The sequence below is a fragment of the Heptranchias perlo genome, unplaced genomic scaffold, assembly GCF_035084215.1.
Source record: "Heptranchias perlo isolate sHepPer1 unplaced genomic scaffold, sHepPer1.hap1 HAP1_SCAFFOLD_55, whole genome shotgun sequence".
Lineage (NCBI taxonomy): Eukaryota > Metazoa > Chordata > Chondrichthyes > Hexanchiformes > Hexanchidae > Heptranchias > Heptranchias perlo.
In genome coordinates, this window is record NW_027139570.1 from 853784 (window position 1) to 874843 (window position 21060).

The 21060-nt window shown below is 44.1% G+C and overlaps 1 protein-coding gene across 1 annotated transcript; it reads right to left on the minus strand.

Moving 5' to 3' along the window:
* Positions 1-540: 540 nt before the first annotated feature.
* LOC137315465 (NACHT, LRR and PYD domains-containing protein 3-like) lies at positions 541-20761 on the minus strand. Its single transcript, XM_067980155.1, has 11 exons — positions 20678-20761; positions 18247-18417; positions 13198-13293; positions 10632-10798; positions 10154-10325; positions 9983-10048; positions 5046-6783; positions 3412-3498; positions 3098-3268; positions 2609-2776; positions 541-2439 (listed from the first exon to the last, which is right to left on the minus strand). The coding sequence occupies exons 3-11, from the start codon at positions 13259-13261 to the stop codon at positions 2352-2354; spliced, it is 2721 nt and encodes a 906-aa protein (XP_067836256.1). The 5' UTR covers positions 13262-13293; positions 18247-18417; positions 20678-20761; the 3' UTR covers positions 541-2351.
* Positions 20762-21060: the final 299 nt, after the last annotated feature.

Below are 21060 nucleotides of genomic sequence, written 5' to 3' on the forward strand. Positions count from 1 at the left end.
CCTGAAAGGGTCGCGGATGCAGATTCAATAATAACTTTCAAAACAGAATTAGATAATTATGAGAAAAGGAAAAATGTGTTGTTCACGGGGAAATCTCAGGATAATGGGAGCATCTGGTTAGCTTTTTAAAAGAGCCGACACCGGCACGACGGGCCGAATGTCTTCCTTTTGTGAGGTATCATTCTGTGATTTTGCGGCTGGTTCACGTTGGCCATTTTGAGACAAGTGCATGGTGGCCATTTTGCGTTGCATGTCGGGAGGCCATTTTGTGGGGTCCCAGCTGAGCTCTTTTGCTCACAGCCCGTCTCACCATTTTGTTTAAACTGCACATCCAGCCTCCCGATTAAGACCTCTCACCGCCACCCACTACCCCGCCCCACCCCACCCCACACACACGCACACATGGCTAACTCGATCAAACAGACATGTCTGCGATGCCGCTTGGAGGAATAGGGATGGAATTTCCAGGGTCCTTCACTCAATATTTTAAAACACTAACCTCATTTAAAAAAAACTAACGAGACCAGGCCTGAGCTGAAGTAAGCGGTGGAGTTTTATTAACACAGCACAAAGACAACAACTTACATTTATATTACACCTTTATCGTAGTAAAGCGTCACAGGGCGCTTCACAAGAGCGATTCATGTGACACCGAGCCACACAAGGAGGTATTGGGACAAGTGACCAAAAGCTTGGGAAAAGAGGAAGGTTTTAAGGAACTTCTCAAAGGAGGAGAGAGAGGCGGAGAGGTTCAGAGAGGGAATTCCAGAGTTTTGGGCGCAGGCAGCAAAGGCACGGCCGCCAATGATGGAGCAAAAGGGAGTGGGGGATGTGCAAGAGGCCAGAATTGGAGGAGTGCAGAGATTTTGGATGGTTTCAGGGACACTTGTTACAGAGTTCGACAACTCATTGGGAGGGACTCACACTGTACATTGGGACAATTGTCACCATGGTCACTACCTGGCTGTACTTCGAACCAGCGTCAAACTGCAGCCGAGACTGAGCCCCACACTGGGCCCTTCCTGTCTGTACTTTGACCCAGTGTCCCACTGCAGCCCAGACTGAGCCCCACCCTGGGCCCTTCCTGTCTGTACATTGACCCAGTGTCCCACTGCAGCCCAGACTGAGCCCCACCCTGGGCCCTTCCTGTCTGTACATTGACCCAGTGTCCCACTGCAGCCCAGACTGAGCCCCACCCTGGGCCCTTCCTGTCTGTTCATTGACCCAGTGTCCCACTGCAGCCCAGACTGAGACCCACCCTGGGTCCTTCCTGTCTGTGCATTGACCCAGTGTCCCACTGCAGCCCAGATTCAGCCCCCACTCTGTGCCCTTCCTGTCTGTTCATTGACCCAGTGTCCCACTGCAGCCCAGACTGAGCCCCACCCTGGGCCCTTCCTGTCTGTACATTGACCCAGTGTCCCACTGCAGCCCAGACTGAGCCCCACCCTGGGCCCTTCCTGTCTGTACATTGACCCAGTGTCCCACTGCAGCCCAGACTGAGCCCCACACTGGGCCCTTCCTCTCTGTACATTGACCCAGTGTTCCACTGCAGCCCAGACTGAGCCCCACCCTGGGCCCTTCCTGTCTGTACATTGACCCAGTGTCCCACTGCAGCCCAGACTGAGGCCCACCCTGGGCCCTTCCTGTCTGTACATTGACCCAGTGTCCCACTGCAGCCCAGACTGAGCCCCACCCTGGGCCCTTCCTGTCTGTACATTGACCCAGTGTCCCACTGCAGCCCAGACTGAGCCCCACCCTGTGCCCTTCCTGTCTGTACATTGACCCAGTGTCCCACTGCAGCCCAGACTAAGCCCCACCCTGGGCCCTTCCTGTCTGTACATTGACCAATGTCGCACTGCAGCCCAGACTAAGCCCCACCCTGGGCCCTTCCTCTCTGTACATTGACCCAGTGTCCCACTGCAGCCCAGACTGAGCCCCACCCTGGGCCCTTCCTGTCTGTACATTGACCCAGTGCCCCACTCCAGCCCAGACTGAGCCCCACCCTGGGCCCTTCCTGTCTGTACATTGACCCAGTGTCCCACTGCAGCCCAGACTGATCCACACCCTGGGCCCTTCCTGTCTGTACATTGACCCAGTGCCCCATTGGGGACCATCCAGCCCCGGATATCCGGCAGAATCAGCGCTGTGGGACCGGGTGACTGAGTCTCGTGACCCTGTCGCTGGGCCTCTGACGTCACAATGGGAGACGACGCTCGCTCAGCTCGAGCTGGAAACCGTTAAAGGGGCCGTTCGGATTTAAACCTGGAGCGCGGCCGGTTAAAGGGGAGGGACAGAGAATCGGCCAAAAATGTTCAAAAAATGAGACCAGGAATGTTTATAAATTAAAATGTTCACACTGCCACATTCAGTCCGGGTTTGGATTCCCGCAGTGACTCCAGGTGTCTCTTTCCGTTTGGACTGAACAGATTCCCCCTCAACCTGAAACAAATTAAAGATTAAACAGGAAGTAAACAGATTGAACAGTGTAAATAACAGGGAGATTGTGGTTAATTTTTCAATAATAATTACAGACAAATATTACCCATAAAAGGGACCGAATCAAATTGATATTTTATTTCTTACTTTAAACATTAACACAAACACTCACCAGATACGCTCCAGACTCCTGCGGGTCAGTATGAGGGAGCGGAGAGCGGGGACAGATCGGTCTGTGAAGGAGTTTGATCCAAGGTTCAGATCCGTCAGTGACCGGTTTGTACTGAGAGTGGAGACGAGATCCTCGGTACAAGAATCTGTGAGACCGACATCATCCAGACTGTGGATCAGAGAGAGGGAGAAATATCAGGAATCAAGGTAATTCCCCAGTGTTTATTAATAACTCGATTACTGATACTAATTATAATGTGCAGTGTTTATTAATAACACTATTACTGATACTAATAATAATGTACAGTGTTTATTAATAACACTATTACTGATACTAATAATAATGTACAGTGTTTATTAATAACACTATTACTGATACTAATAATAATGTACAGTGTTTATTAATAACACTATTACTGATACTAATAATAATGTGCAGTGTCAGACATCCAGATATTATAAACGCAATCTCACGCAGTCTGATATTTACCGCAGTTTCTGTATTTTACAGTCCGGGTTCCTCAGAGCCGCAGACAGTAGTGTCACTCCTGAATCTCCCAGTTTATTATTACTCAGGTCCAGAACCGTCAGAGACCGGTTTATACTGAGAGCGGAGGAGAGATCCTCGCTGCAAGAACCTGTGAGATCGTTATACCGTAACCTGGAGATCAGGGAGAGAGAAATAACAGGAATCAGGGTAAATTTCCATTATTTATTTGTATTATTATTACTTATACTGTTATTAATGTACCGTATTCGGCATCCAGTTATTATAAACACAATCTCACACAATCTGATACTTACTGCAGTTCCTGTATTTTACAGTCCGGGTTCCTCAGAGGGGCTGACAGTAGTTTCACTCCTGAATCTCCCAGTTTATTGCTCCCCAGTCTAAACACAAACAGACAGAGAGTGAGAGACAAACTAAATCCAATCCCCGATCTGATACAATTTCTCTCTGATGTTGGAGGAAACACTGAAAAATCTTCAGGAAATTAATAACCAGATTTCCCTGTCACTGACAATGAATCTCTCTCTGACCAATGCCCCATAGACTCAGGGACAATCAGTAAATGTATTTATCAAATAAAGTGCTGTCTGTGTGAAGCCTTTAAATTTCCCTCAGTCCGGTCTTATTCCCTGATGATCAGAATTACCCTCCTGGAGATCAGTGACCTCTCCCGTCATGTTTGCGGAAACTTGTCTCATTTGTGCTGCTTCTTCAATCCCAGATTTTATATGAATGGGGCGATTTTCCCTGGATTAAATGATAAAGCGGTGATTTCCTGTACTTTATGCAGTGCTTTATTAATCTGTCTAATATCTCAGGGTGAGTTATATTGTGAAACGGCTGCTGTGAAATCCGTCCCACATGATTTTATGTGATAAGGAGAGTTTATTCTGTCCTGTTACAAGTTTCAAATGTCCCTGTACTCCTAGTCTATAGGGAGGGGAATCTCTCACTTTATTCCCATTAAACTGGCACTACATTTATTTCAGGTGCAACGGGCTCGACAGTTTATGGGGAATTTTCTAAAGTTCCCACCCCGAGCGGGGCCTCACACAACGGGCAGATTATCGGAAATTCCCGGGTTCACTGTCCCTGGTTAACCCAGGACCCTCCCGCTGTGTGTGAGGCCCCACTGCTGGACGGTGTGTGTCTGTACCCCTGGGCTGAAACCCCACATCCAGTTAGATTGGAATGTTTTTACAGGCAGATTTCAGCTCTCAAATCCCACTGAAGTGTCGGCCTGGATTAATGAGCGAGGGGCCTGAATCCACGACCTTCTCACTCAGAGGCACGAGTGCTGCCAGCTGGGTGAAGAGATGGTGGATGTGTTGGAGAGTGTGAAGGGCTGTGTCATTGATGAGTTAAGATAACGGACCGACGTCCTGTGGGAAAAGCTCAGCTCGCCCACTGGCGGTTAACTGCCCGAAAGCTGTGTTTTGTTCTTTGTTACTGAATGTTTGGTGTTTCTGCTTCCCTCTCCGACACACGTTGACAGTCCGGTGACTGTCACTTGCCCCCACACCTCGTTAAGAGGGTGTGATGCTCTAACACACGGACTGCTGCAGTTCGTGTCGGTCTACGTGTAAGTAATAGTGAGCAGGAGCTTCTGCAATGGACGTATCTTAGGAAGTGAGAAAAACAGCAATAAATGTAATTTAGAATATTTAAATCATCAGACTCTTTCAGTGACCTGTATTTACTGATCCGATAAAGACTGTAAAATCCCCACTAGTTCACAAGGATCCATTTTAGATTTTCCAGTCCTTAGGGAATTACGAACCGATCCTCTTATCATTTGCCATATTTGTGTTGAATCTGCTTCTCTCTGGTTTAACTGAACTGTTTGTTTCCCTTCATTACGGAGCAACAACACAATCCGTGACTGTTCTACAATTGGTCGAACAGTGAGAGACAAATAAACAGTTACCTCAACACCTGGCATTTGTGCAGTGCGGGTCCCAGCCGCTGGAGTTCTTCACACTGAATGGAGCAGTTCTCCAGATTGAGGTGTTTTATTGAATCACAGAGTCCAATGACATGAGACAGCACAGCACAGTCAATCGGGGTCAGTCGTAATCTACTAAATGTAAGTATTTCAACAGATCCCACTGTGACCCGAGCCAGTATTTTATTCTGAGACTCAAACAGGTAGTGGAATGTGTTCAGGAGGTTCCTTTTACCAGTTTCACTCGCTATGTTTCCAATCTCTACGACAACCTTCTCCTTCACCCAGTCAATCACTCCGCAGATTGTTTGATGAAGAAATGGACCCAGAAACTCCTCCAGGGGCCGAGCTGACTGTGAGGAGGAGAGACCAACAACAAAACGGAGAAATATCTCAAATCGCCCATCATCCTTGCTGTGGGCTTCACTGAGGAGTTTCCCGATGTCCCCAGGATCTGGAGTCAGGAATTGTGCGAGTGCGGCTACAAACTCTTGGATGGTGAGGTGCGGGAATGTGTAAACCACACTCTGGGCAGAATCATCTCTCTCCAAAAGTTCCATCATGAACCCAGACAGGAACTGGGAAGGTTGCAGATTGTACTTGATCAAATCTCCACTTCTAAACACAATCTTCTTCTCGGACACTCCTGTGAAGGCCATCTCACCGACATTCAGTAACACATCACGGGGGGATTCAATCTCTCTGCCATGGTTTTTCAGAATGTTATAAATATAGTAGGAATATAGTTGGGTGATGGTCTTGGGAACTCGCTGCTGTTTCCTGCCTCTTTGTTTGAAGAAGGGACCCAGTGACAGACCGAGGATCCAGCAGTAGGAAGGGTTGTAACACATGGTGTACAGGATCTCGTTCTCCTCCACATGTTTGAATACAGCTGCTGCCACCACCTGATCTTCAAAAAACTTGTTGAAATATTCCTTCCGTTCCTGACCAACAAATCCCATGATTTCAGCCCAGACACTGATCTCAGCCTTTTCCAATAAATGTAATGCAGTGGGGCGGCTGGTCACGAGCACTGAACATCCTGGGAGCAGCTTGTGCTGTATTAAACTGTACACAATGTCAGACACTTTACAACGGTCTTCAGGATCTGTGCACATGCACTGAGGTTCTGTATTTCTCTGAATTTTCGTAAAATCGATACTGTCCTTGAATTCATCTAAACCATCGAATATAAACAGTAATCCCTCTGGGTTCTTCCAGAGCTCTCCCAGAATATTCCCAAAGTAAGGATACAGATCCAGTATCAGATTCCTCAGGTTTATTCTACAGTTAATAGCGTTTAACTCACGGAATTTAAAACTGAAAACAAATTGAAAGTGTGGGTATATTTTCCCAGTAGCCCAGTCATAAACAATCTTTTGTACCATTGTTGTTTTTCCAATCCCTGCGACTCCGCTCACTGCTGCTGAACTCCCAGATTTGGATTTTCTCCGCGAAAAACTGCTCTGAAACAATTGATCAGTTCGGATTTTTTCGAGTTCTCTCCGGAGATGTTTCTTTCTCCACTCTTCATGGTCTCGGCCTCTTGCCACCAGTTCATGTTCTACAAGTGTCCGATCTCGAATAGTAGAAATGACCGTTAGCTCAGTGTATAGACTGACCAGCTTGAAAATCTTTACCTTCTGCTTTATTAGGATCGTGTTCACTCTCAGTGTTTCAGTTTGGACCCGGAGTGTCTCCTTGTGTTTCTGTTGAACATCTTCAATTCGAACAGACAGAAAGTGGTTCTCAATGATAGTTGTATTGAGATAAAAACAAATTCTCAATATCACTTTACTATTCATTAAAATGTTGCGAGATTGAATTCACAGCTTCAATAGAGCTGCGAGCAGGGAATTAAACTCAGTTACTGAAAACCTCGCTTGAAAGTGAACAAGGGCTGATAAAAGTTTTAAATCCTCACTTGATTCTAATATTTACTGAACATGGAGAAGTCTGTGAACGTGATATTTTCCCTCTGATGGTTAATCCTGTCAGCCCCGCCCTGTACCATGGACATATCATTACTAATCCAAACGTGGTTCTGGTATACGAAACTTGAGGTTCTAGTGGAATAATTTATGAAACCGTCAGTGGTGCTGACCCTCTGCGGAAATGGGAAATAGGTTATTGTTTGCACTGGGAGAGGGACAGACTGTGAATGAACAGAAGTTCCACTGTTATTGTGTCAGACCTCGGGCAGGTTATCTGGGATATTGTGTGCACTGGGAGTGGGACACACTGTGAATGGACAGAAGTTCCACTGTTATTGTGTCAGACCTCGGGCAGGTTATCTGGGATATTGTGGGCACTGGGAGAGGGACAGACTGTGAATGGACAGAAGTTCCACTGTTATTGTATCAGACCTCGGGCAGGTTATCTGGGATATTGTGGGCACTGGGAGAGGGACAGACTGAATAGACAGGAGTTAAATTGCTATTGTTTCAGTGCTCGGTTATGTTATCTGAGGTATTACCTGCACTTCTTTGGTCACCTGTTCACAGATAAAGTTTACTGCCATTCTGAAGGTATCGAGGGGCATCAGAAAGACGATTTAAGGTATTTGAGTTTCGCTTAAGGGAATGGTGAGAGGGTTTGATGTATTTTGTTCGGGCAACAGACTTCGGCATTGAAATGTTTTAATGGAATTCAGAACATTAGTGCAGGAAACAGGATCACATTCTTCAAAATAATGAATAACGGAGTAAATTGAAAGTCAGAAATATGAAGGGAAATCAGGCTAATTTTCTCACCCAAAGGATAAGAGAGCGTGGACCAGTTACCAGGGAAGGTCACGAAAGAGGGAGTGGAAGTTGGGTCAAGAGGTAATTGAACGTCTTGCTGTAGATACATTGAGAGGAGGGGTGGTTGGGGTTATCTCTCTAACAGGGACAGGCTTAATTGGGCCAAATGGCCTTTTCCTGTCTCTTATCATTCTCCCGTTATATTGTGATTCAGAAATTGTGAACAATTTTGCAGCAGTTTTACACCGACATTGAACGTGTTTTTCGAACAGTCCTGTCATATCACCGATTACAATTAGAATTAGAACTACTGCCCACATCACTCAGTGTAATGTTAGAGCAGAAAACATTCACAGTTCATTTCAACCGTTCGCGCAATAATTATACTCCGTTGTTTCATTTTGGTCTGAATTTCCTATAATGCAGGTTTGGGAAATTTTCGAACTGTTTCCATTAGTCATTGTATTGGGTCTAAAAGCCCCCTGAGTTAAAGGACTATTCTTTGAGTTGAATAAGGTTCTCTCTTTCACTGCCATTAGAAGCCAGCCCATAACTTGCTAATTACCCTGAACATTGTCTTTCCCTAACATTTCTCCACGGATTAATGATCTAATTTGTGAACATCTGCACATCTTCTCAGATCAGATCGAACACTTTGGCATCTTTTTCGGTGTTGTGAAATGAGAACATTTGAATGTTTGGCATTTCTCCACCCCTTTCCCTCTTGCTAATGGTGGGTCAGATTTCGAGGGGAGGAGATCACCCAGAGCATCCAGCGCAAGGCACTGACCTTTACTCGTGAGCCCAGAACGTCAGGGCGGCATATAGGAGGTGTGCATTCGGATTCACACCTTCGGGATCCTGACAATTGTGTATGGGGATTCACAGTCTATCAGGATCCTGACAGGTGTGTATGGGGATTCACAATGTATCAGGATCCTGCCAAGTGTGTATGTGGATTCACAGTCTATCAGGATCCTGCCAGGTGTGTATGGGGATTCACAGTGTATCAGGATCCTGCCAGTTGTGTATGGGAATTCACAATGTATCAGGATCCTGCCAGTTGTGTATGGGGATTCACAGTGTATCAGGATCCTGCCAGTTGTGTATGGGGATTCACAGTGTCTCTGGATCGTGCCAGGTGTGCATGGGGATTCACAGTGTATCAGGATCCTGACAGGTGTGTGGGGGATTCACAGTGTATCAGGATCCTGCCAGGTATGTATGGGGATTCACAGTGTATCAGGATCGTGCCAGGTGTGTATGGGGATTCACAGTGTATCAGGATCCTGCCAGGTATGTATGGGGATTCACAGTGTATCAGGATCCTGCCAGGTGTGTATGGGGATTCACAGTGTATCAGGATCCTGCCAGGTATGTATGGGGATTCACAGTGTCTCAGGATCCTGCCAGGTGTGCATGGGAATTCACAATGTATCAGGATCCTGCCAGTTGTGTATGGGGATTCACAGTGTATCAGGATCCTGCCAGTTGTGTATGGGGATTCACAGTGTCTCTGGATCGTGCCAGGTGTGCATGGGGATTCACAGTGTATCAGGATCCTGACAGGTGTGTGGGGGATTCACAGTGTATCAGGATCCTGCCAGGTATGTATGGGGATTCACAGTGTATCAGGATCGTGCCAGGTGTGTATGGGGATTCACAGTGTATCAGGATCCTGCCAGGTATGTATGGGGATTCACAGTGTATCAGGATCCTGCCAGGTGTGTATGGGGATTCACAGTGTATCAGGATCCTGCCAGGTATGTATGGGGATTCACAGTGTCTCAGGATCCTGCCAGGTGTGTGGGGGGATTCACAGTGTCTCAGGATCCTGCCAGGTGTGTATGGGGATTCACAGTGTATCAGGATCCTGCCAGGTATGTATGGGGATTCACAGTGTATCAGGCTCCTGCCAGGTGTGTATAAGACTTCACAAGTGATAGCGATCAGTAGCTGGATTAAGTGAAATAATGCAACGTCCGCATTTTTACAGAATAATTCAGAAATCGTGTGAATTCTAAGTTGAATCCGAACTACGTTTATTTCTGTTCCCTCCACCCTTTGAACTTCTGATTCCCAGATTGTGACAATCTCTGAACAAAAGACTACAGTCAAACATTCTGATCATCAGAAGTGAAATCAAGGGTTTAAAATCTCCATTTCATCACTTACCTTTCAGGTGACTGGGTATTTCAGATAAACCTCGTCCGATGTTCATATAATCAAATGGATCAGGACCTGTTTAAATCATTGAGTGTTCATGAAATCAGATCTGTGTAATATTATAGTAAATTCTGCAGTGTTTCAATCTGAAATTGAATTCAGTGTGTGATTTTACCGTACCAAGTTCCTGTATTTCCTGCAGTATTTTGTCCAACTTTGGTACCACATGGTGCATTTTCACAAAGGATTCCCACATCACCCTTCGGGCCCGAGAACCTTTCTCCATCACCAGATTTAGGAGAAGTTTGGAACTGTCCGCCCTGTTTCCCTTCTCCACGAGATCAACGACTTTCTGTAAAGAATAATAATGAATATATTGGTCCCTCCTTTTCCCAGTCGCATAAAAAACTGTTTCCCTTTTGTTTTCAATCCTACACTAGAGTTATACCCGAACCTTTGTAAAGACACTGACCGATGCAATGGCCTTTTCCATCTCTTCGTATCATTGTTTCAGACTCACTGTATTTTCAGATTAATCAATTTCTTTCCTATTTGGCCTGTTTCTCTTCTGTCACATTCTATGATTCCAAAATCTGATATCCTGTTAGTTCTGTGATGTTTAAATAATCCAAACTCATTCTATGTCCCTCGCACTTACCCGATGTTCCTGTCCACTGAAATGCCTCTCATATGTTAACAACGAGCTGACTCCGTCCACCCCTTCTTCAATCGCCTGTTCGAGTCTGTCCCGGTAGAATTTCGTCAACTGGAACAGCTGGTAATCGTCACAATTTGTCAGGAACTCGGTGATTGCAGTGTTCGGATCTGTGAACAAAAATGGAGAAAAATAAACACATTATCGACTTTCTATCCGGGCTTCTACGTTTCCTCTGATATCAAACGGCTGAAGCCTCCTGTGAGCCACATTATCAAACACCTTCTGAAAACCCAGATACACTGCGTGTGCTACATTCCATCGTTCTGTATCGTCACCTCTCAACAAAGCTCTATCACATTTGTCAAATACGGCTTGTCTGCAGCGAATCCATTCCAGCCTCCCCTGATCATCGCCTGTATCTCTAAATGTTCACTCATTCGACCTGGAATTGCAGATTCGAGGAGTTTTCACACTACTGACTCAGACTAATTGGTCTCCAGTTACTCGTTGGCCCTGTCTCCCGATTTTACCAGAGACATTACTTGGGCTCCTTCAGTCCACCTGCATATATTTTTATATCAAATGAGCTTTGAGAAATTGTGGTCAGAGTCCCTCCTATCACCTCTCTGACTTCCTTTAACAGCCTCGGGTGTGTTATCTCTGGGCCCAGTGATTTATCCACCTCGGCGATGTTTCTCAGATACAAATCCTTCTCTACAGTTATCTCTAACTATGGCCGCACATCCTCCTCTTGGACACCAACATTTTCACTTCCACCACCATTTTTAGAAACTAAAGGAAATATTCTGTATCTCCCCAAACCTTCATCCACAACTAGTTTCCCCCAGTTCCCCCTCTATCTCTCCTCCATTGATTGCTGGCCTCCAAAACCCACTGAAAATTATGCGACTTCTCTTCCGATTGCTTAACTGCGTGCATATGGATTCTATCTTAATACAGCTTCCTGGAACATCATTATTTTCTAAACCTTTCCTTCTCTCTCCTTAAAACCTACCTCTTTGAACAATCTTTTGGTCACCCGTCCGAATATCTCCTTATTTGACTCGGTGTCAAATTGTGTTTGATAATCGCTCCTGTGAAGCGCCCTGGGTCGTTTTACAACATTCAATTTGCTTTATAAATGCAAGTTGTAATTGTCCTAGCTCTATCATAGAACTTTTATTGATACTGGCGTCCAGAACTATTTTTCTCTCCCCTCAAAATGTTATAACCAGGAACATTTCGCTCTGACTCCTGTGAAAACTCAGGCCCTGTCTTGAAGATATTAGATCATATCTCTTATGCTTCTGACGTTCCAAATGTGTTTGGAATGATTTGTATATTCACAGATATAAAACTCAACCATAACACCGATTTTTTGGCATGTTGACACGTTTTCGTTTATTCGCTTTTTTCTAAATATCAAGTGACTTTATCTCTCAATACTTCAAAACCACCTTCCTTTTACCTGCTAATAACTATTCACCATTTCATAAATCTTCTGTTCCTCCTCCAACAGTTCTATTAATTCCACTCTCCAGTCTCATATCCGGATGTTACCACCCACCCCCCAGTCATATCAGCTGACACCCTCCCACTGCTCCATTAACCTGTCTGTAAAACCATTGGTCGGTTCAGATCGTGACCGTCCCTTCCCTTCTCCCTGAACTCACGGTAGTCCATACGACCATGAAACCTTCCCTCCTGCTCCATTCACCCAGTCTGTAAAACCATTGTTGTCGGTTCACACCGTGACCGTCCCTTCCCTTCTCCCTGAACTCGCTCCAGACCCCAAGACCGTGAACCATTCCCTCCTGCTCCATTCACCCAGTCTGTAAAACCATTGTTGGTCGGTTCAGACCGTGACCGTCCCTTCCCTTCTCCATGAACTCACTCTCGTGTCCCAAGACCGTGAACCTTTACGTCCTGTTCCAGCCCTGCAGCCACACATTGACCTGTCTCATATTTCGCCCCTTAAGCGGCCCAGTGAAAATCAATCCGGAGACTACCTGGAGGCTTTGTTTTTTTAATCTATTGCCACTATTAATGCATTTCTTTCCGTGTTATTGGTTCCGACCTTGGCTGTTCTCTGCTCTCCTTTCTTTCCCAGAGATGGCCCCTCCCTTTCCTGGAAATTCGTTCTTCTGGCACCAGGAAGGCAACTTAACATTTGGAACCTGCTCAGGGCTGCAGAAGCGTCTGTCTATTCCTCTGACTATAGAATCTCCCACCACTATCGCTCTGCAATTCCTGTGCCCCACCTGCCTCGAACCACCACCCCACTCCGGGTCCTCGGTCTCACACTGTTACTCAGGAAGACAATCCTCTGAGTCACTGTCTCTATCCCCCTTGCAGTCCTCAACACCAGGTATCTGTTAGACAGTTCGAGTTCTCGGGAGATCCCTCCTCCTGTGACTCTACTCTCCCTCTAGATGGTCACTCACTTCCCTCTATCGCCAGAGTATCTGTGCTGTTACCTGTTCCTGTGTGAGCTGCAGGTTCCTGCTCGTGATTTGGTCCCATTGTCAGGACAGCAATTCAATTTTGATGATTTTTGTGAACCTACCTGTGTCTATTCTCATTCTTGTTGAAGATGTTGGATTTTCTCCCCTGTTTGGACCTTCAGCCATGGTGGTGACAGACGTTCCCAGATTCTGATGCTCTGCAATAAATGTAACATTAATGGGAGAGTTAAAGAGAAATATTAAAATGAGCAGGTGAGCGTTGCCTTGTTAAACATTATACAAGCCCCACCTCTCCCATCAGTACAACGAGCATTTCTCGAGTGTTATGATCAACACTCCACATCAGGTGTGACACATACAGCTGACAAGTGAACTCCAGTGAGTCCCGCTGATCTCCTCAACCCAGTTCCAGACGTAATCCCGTCGGCCGAGACTCTGCACTGTGATTGCCCATTGGTAAGATTTACTCACACATTGCAGGCCAGAACCAGCCTCATTCCGAAGGTAGTGAATATTCTGGAGGATATATGGAGCGGGGTGATCATTGGTGAATTAAATGATCCTTCACTCGGTTTCACAGAGTATAGGACACTTGGATTATTTTTATTCACAGATTTGTGTTGAATATTTTTGATTTGTTGGATGTCATTATTAAATTCAGATACTTTATGAATATGATGTCTTTCGACAAACACAATATATAGCTGGGTGGGATTCCTGTGGTATCTTTGAGCAGTGACAGTGTCCGTGTGTTCATGGAGATATAACCTGGTAGGTGCTTCTTTTAGAATATATTTATCACATCACTCATGGTGTCAGCACCTGAATAATTTACCACAGCTCCAATATTAACATTAATGAGCACTGTCGGAGGTGAGGAGATTTAGCACTATTCTAATATTAAGACTAATGAGCACTGTAGGTGGTGTGGAGATTTAACACTGTTCTAATATTAACACTAATAAGCACTGTCGGAGGTGAGGAGATTTATAACTGTTCCAATATTAACATTAATGAGCACTGTAGGAGGTGAGGAGATTTACCACTGTTCTAATATTAAGACTAATGAGCACCGTAGGAGGTGAGGAGATTTACCACTGTTCCAATATTAACAGCAATGAGCACTGTCGGAGGTGAGGAGATTTACCACTGCTCCAATATTAACACTAATGAGCACTGTAGGAGGTGAGGAGATTTACTACTGTTCTAATATTAACGCTAATGAGCACTGTAGGAGGTGAGGAAATTTACCACTGTTTTAATATTAACGCTAATGAGCACTGTAGGAGTTGAGGAGATTTACCACTGTTCCAATATTAACAGAAATGAGCACTGTCGGAGGTGAGGAGATTTACCACTGTTCTAATATTAACACTAATGAGCACTGTAGGAGGTGAGGAGATTTACAACTGTTGTAATATTAACACTAATAAGCACTGTCGGAGGTGAGGAGATTTATAACTGTTCCAATATTAACATTAATGAGCACTGTAGGAGGTGAGGAGATTTACCACTGTTCTAATATTAAGACTAATGAGCACCGTAGGAGGTGAGGAGATTTACCACTGTTCCAATATTAACAGCAATGAGCACTGTCGGAGGTGAGGAGATTTACCACTGCTCCAATATTAACACTAATGAGCACTGTAGGAGGTGAGGAGATTTACTACTGTTCTAATATTAACGCTAATGAGCACTGTAGGAGGTGAGGAAATTTACCACTGTTTTAATATTAACGCTAATGAGCACTGTAGGAGTTGAGGAGATTTACCACTGTTCCAATATTAACAGAAATGAGCACTGTCGGAGGTGAGGAGATTTACCACTGTTCTAATATTAACACTAATGAGCACTGTAGGAGGTGAGGAGATTTACAACTGTTGTAATATTAACACTAATAAGCACTGTCGGAGGTGAGGAGATTTACCACTGTTCTAATATTAACACTAATGAGCACTATTGGAGGTGACGAGATTTACCAATGTTCTAATATTAACACTAATGAGCACTGTAGGAGGTGAGGAGATTTACCGCTGTTCTAATATTAACGCTAATGAGCACTGTAGGAGGTGAGGAGATTTACCACTGTTCTCATCTTAACACGAATGAGCACTGTAGAAGGTGAGGAGATTCACCACTGTTCTAATATTAACACTAATGAGCACTGTCGGAGGTGAGGAGATTTACCACTGTTCTAATATTATCACTAATGAGCACTATTGGAGGTGAGGAGATTTACCACTGTTCTAATATTAACACTAATGAGCACTGTAGGAAGTGAGGAGATTTACCACTGTTCTAATATTAACACTAATGAGCACTGTCGGAGGTGAGGAGATGTACCACTGTTCTAATATTAACACTAATGAGCACTGTAGGAGGTGAGGAGATTTACCACTGTTCTAATATTAACACTAATGAGCACTGTCGGAGGTGAGGAGATTTACCACTGTTCTAATATTAACACTAATGAGCACTGTAGGAGGTGAGGAGATTTACCACTGTTCTAATATTAACGCTAATGAGCACCGTAGGAGGTGAGGAAATTTACCACTGTTCTAATATTAACACTAATAAGCACTGTAGGAGGTGAGGAAATTTACCACTGTTTTAATATTAATGCTAATGAGCACTGTAGGAGGTGAGGAGATTTACCACTGTTCGAATATTAACACCAATGAGCACTGTTGGAGGTGAGGATATTTACCACTGTTCTAATATTAACACTAATGAGCACTGTAGGAGGTGAGGAAATTTACCACTGTTCAAATATTAACGCTAAAGAGCACTGTAGGAGGTGAGGAGATTTACCACTGTTGTAATATTAACACGAATAAGCACTGTCGGAGGTGAGGAGATTTACCACTGTTCTATTATTAACACTAATGAGCACTATTGGAGGTGAGGAGATTTACCACTGTTCTAATATTAACACTGATGAGCACTGTAGGAGGTGAGGAGATTTACCGCTGTTCTAATATTAACGCTAATGAGCACTGTAGGAGGTGAGGAAATTTACCACTGTTCTAATATTAACGCTAATGAGCACTGTAGGAGGTGAGGAGATTTACCACTGTTCTAATATTAACACTTATGAGCACTGTAGGAGGTGAGGAGATTTACCGCTGTTCTAATATTAACGCTAATGAGCACTGTAGGAGGTGAGGAAATTTACCACTCTTCTAATATTAACGCAAATGAGCACTGAACGAGGTGAGGAGATTTACCACTGTTCGAATATTAACACTAATGAGCACTGTAGGAGGTGAGGAGATTTACCACTGTTCTAATATTGACACTGTTGAGCACTGTAGGAGGTGAGAAAACTTACCACTGTTCCAATGTTAACACTAATGAACACTGTTGGAGGTGAGGAGATTTACCACTGTTCTAATATTAACACTAATGAACACTGTCGGAGGTGACGAGATTTACCACTGTTCTAATATTAACGCTAATGAGCACTGTAGGAGGTGAGGAGATTTACCACTGTTCTAATATTAACATTAATTAGCACTGTAGGAGGTGAGGAGATTTACCACTGTTCTAATATTAACGCTAATGAGCACTGAACGTGGTGAGGAGATTTACCACTGTTCTCATATTAACACTAATGAGCACTGTAGGAGGTGAGGAGATTTACCACTATTCTAATATTAACACTGATGAACACAGTAGCATGTGAAGAGATTTACCACTGTTCTAATATTAACACTAATGAGCACTGTAGGAGGTGAGGAGATTTACCACTGTTCTAATATTAACACCAATGAGCACTGTAGGAGGTGAGGAGATTTACCACTGTTCTAATATTAACACCAATGAGCACTGTAGGAGGTGAGGTGATTTATCTCTATTCTAATATTAACACGAATGAGAATTGTACCTCTTCTCATTAGTTTTCTAAATTTGTCCTCACCTGTCTCCTCCCCCCTTTTTAGTTTAAAACCCTATTCGGGAGAACAGTTCAAGAAAATACTGAATTTTAAAGTACAAATTAATCTGCTGCTTCCAATGTTTAATAACATATAAATCGTTGAAATGTAGCTGATTCTAAGCCTGTCATCTCCCTAAGGAAACAAACCACTGATGCAGTCGCATATCGAAACCCCAGTGACCCAAACCTATACCCCACTGATCCGGTCCGACAACAACACCCACTGCCCCAGTCCCACACCTGCACCCCACTTACCCAGTCCCACACGGACACCCCACTGACCCAGTCCCACACCGACACCACACTGACCCAGTCCCACACACACACCCACTGACCCAGTCCTACACCGACACCCCACTGACCCAGTCACACACCGACATCCCACTGACCCAGTCCAACACCCACACCCCACTGACCCAGTCCCACACGGACACCCCACTGAGCCAGTCCTACACCGACACCCCAATGACTCAGCCCTACACCTACACCGCACAGACCCAATCCTACACCGACATCCCACTGACCCAGTTGCACACCGACACCCCACTGACCAAGTCCCACACCGACACCCCACTGACCCAATCCTACACCGACACCCCACTGACCCAATCCTACACCGACACCCCACTGACCCAGTCCCACACCGACATCCCCCTGACCAAGTCCCATACCGACACCCCACTGACCCAGTCCCACACCCAAAGCCCACTGACCCAGGCCCACACGGACATCCCCCTGACACAGTCCCACACCGACAGCCCACTGACCCAGGCCCACACCGACAGCCCACTGAAATGTTGCGTTGCGAAATGTAGTAAACTCCTCCTTACTATTTAAAAGTGCGAATAAACCTCGTCCGTGAGACATGATCCGCCCCCAGGAGGGTATAAACCTCAGTAATTCTCCGGGGTGTTCGTTGTTATATTTTTTACAACATGGGGCTGTGTGAACATCAACAGTTTAATGCACACAAACTACACTGAAGCCAACAGGAACTTTAGTTAACACTCACTTTCCCATCTTTTTTGAGAGAGGTCATTGGGGAATAAATAATAGATTTCTAAATTTTACACTGAAGAAAAATATTTTTCATTGTCGTCCTGTTGATTTTATTTTACCACATGATCTATTTCACAAAAAGAAATGACAATATCGAACATCGTTCAGCAATAATATTAAAAAATATCAAAATCATTATCTTGTTTCAATTTACCCGATATCCCTGAGCACTGAAAGGTTTCTTGTATGTTAAAACAATGCTGCCTCCCTCCACATATTCATCAATTGCCTGTTCTCTTCTATTCTATCCCTGGTGGGCACCTTCATATTTTACAGTCGGCAATCGTCGGAATTTGCAGGGTCTCGGAAATTGTGGAGCTTCGATCTGTGAAGAGAAGGCAGTGTACTTTACCCATTTGTTGTAACGTTATTAACCCTGGATGGGTATAATATCAGCAGATTAGAGTTGGACCTTCCAACGTGTTGGTCATTTGTGTGGATACCTTTCATATAAAGATTAGTGATGGACCTTCCTACCTGTTGGTAATTTGTGTAGTTACTTTTTATATTAGGATTAGCGATGGACCCACCTACCTGTTGGGAATTTGTGTGGTTACTTTTTATATAAAGATTAGTGATGGACCCTCCTACCTGTTTGTAATTTGTGTGGAGACGTTTTATATAAAGATTAGTCATGGACTCTACTACCTGTTGGGAATTTGTGTAGTTACTTTTTATATAAGGATTAGCGATGGACCCGCCTACCTGTTGGTAACTTGCGTGGTTACTTTTTATATAAAGATTAGTGATGGACCCGCCTACCTGTTGGTAATTTGTGTGGTTACTTTTTATATAAGGATGAGTGATGGACCCTCCTCCCTGTTGGTAATTTGTGTGGTTACTTTTTATATAAGGATGAGTGATGGACCTCCTACCCGTTGGTACTTTGTGTTATTACTTTTTTACTGAAATAACAGTGATGGACCCTCCTACCTGTTGATAATTTATGCACATACTTTTTATATAAAGATTAGTGATGGACCCTTCTGCCTGTTGGTAATTTGTGTAGTTACTTTTTATATAAAGATTAGCGATGGACCTCCTAGCTGTTGGTAATTTGTGTAGTTACATTTTATATAAAGATTAGTGATGGACCCTCCTACCTGTTGGTAATTTGTGTAGTTACTTTTTATATAAAGATTAGCGATAGACCTCCTAGCTGTTGGTAATTTGTGTAGTTACATTTTATATAAAGATTAGTGATGGGTCCTCCTAGCTGTTGGTAATTTGTGTAGTTACATTTTATATAAAGATTAGTGATGGACCGTCCTACCTGTTGGTAATTTGTGTCGTTACTTTTTATATAAAGATTAGTGATGGACCGTCCTACCTGTTGGTAATTTGTGTAGTTACTTTTTATATAAAGATTAGCGATAGACCTCCTAGCTGTTGGTAATTTGTGTAGTTACATTTTATATAAAGATTAGTGATGGGTCCTCCTACCTGTTGGTAATTTGTGTCGTTACTTTTTATATAAAGATTAGTGATGGACCCTCCTACCTGTTGATATTTTATGTCGTTACTTTTAAGATAGATTAGTGACGGACCCTCCGACCTGTTGGTAATTTATGTAGAAACTTTTTATATAAAGATTAGTGATGGAACCTTCTGCCTGTTGGTAATTTGAATAGTTACTTTTTGTATAGATATTAGTGATGGATCCTCCTACCTGTTGATATAAAAAGTAACTTCTCAATTTATCTAGATTAACGATCATAAACCTCATATCTGTGTGAAAGATCGTTTCAGCCCTGAACCGGTTTCCATCTAAAACATTCCTGAAATGTTTTTCTCTCTAAAGGGAGCGGTCTCTCTTTATTTTTCAGCTGCGGCAGTTTTGCAAATAACTTCCTCATTAATATGAACTTAATTTAGCAAAGCGAAAGTCTCTGCTCTCTTTTCCCACCGAATGTTTCTAACTGACACTGTGGCATTAAACAGTTTTTAATTATTGTAATTAATGGTGGGTAATTTTTATCTCCGAAATTGCTCCTATCCTGTGAGTGGATCGCGCTCAGTCCGGCCTCAGGTAACCAGAGGCTGATTTTCCAGGTGCCGAGCAGAGATCGATAATCGGACAGTGCGAATGTGTGAACCCTTCACTGAGCTGAACTGTGTGTTCGGTCTGAACAGCTGGTCCCGCCTTTGGTCAGTTAAATAAAAGTGTATCGGGCACCAAAGGGTCCAGTGAGTAAAAAGAGCCAGTGTTACAGGAAAAATCCGTCCGGAGTTCGACGGACCCAGGTTCAACTTCTGTTTACTGAACTGCAAATTCTGAAATGGGGAGGATGGTAAATCCACCGTGTTCATGTTCCTGATTTCTGTCCTGTAACCGCTCTTATAATATTGTGTCTGTGGGGAGACAAGTGGAGACCAGGAGAGGGTTTCGTCCTGAAATCCCCGTTGTAAAATATCCCGGCTTCAGTCACATTCCGAGCGATCACTTGGTGAATTGTGACACCCGCGAGGAATACAGAGCTCCCCACGCCGAGAAACATAACTGACCGCGGGAAATCGGCTTTGGAAAGAAAGAGGAAGGGGAGAAAACGATAATAAAATAACAAAATGAAGCTACATTAACTTACCTTAATCCCGCAAGGATCTTCCCTCTCTCAATGTCCGTGCAGATTTTGCAACTTATATCCTTGTTATTTCATTACAACCAATGAGGTGGAAGTTCCTTGTTTTATTTGAACAAGTCACTCATTGTGAATTTGATCTGAACCTTGTGATGTGAGATTCTGAACTCCGCCCTCTGTGTGAAAGCTGCTGTCAAACCTCAGGATGGATTTCAACTCAAACATTCCTCATTTGTTTGAGAACAGGGAGCGGCCTTTCTGGTGAAATCTAATCGAACCGGTTTGACTGTTCGCTGCCACTTCAACTGTGAACAGAGTTAGTTACACATTTAAATTTATCTCTTCTTGTTCCAGGAAGTTCAGTAAAACAGATACTTGGTGAGAAAGAC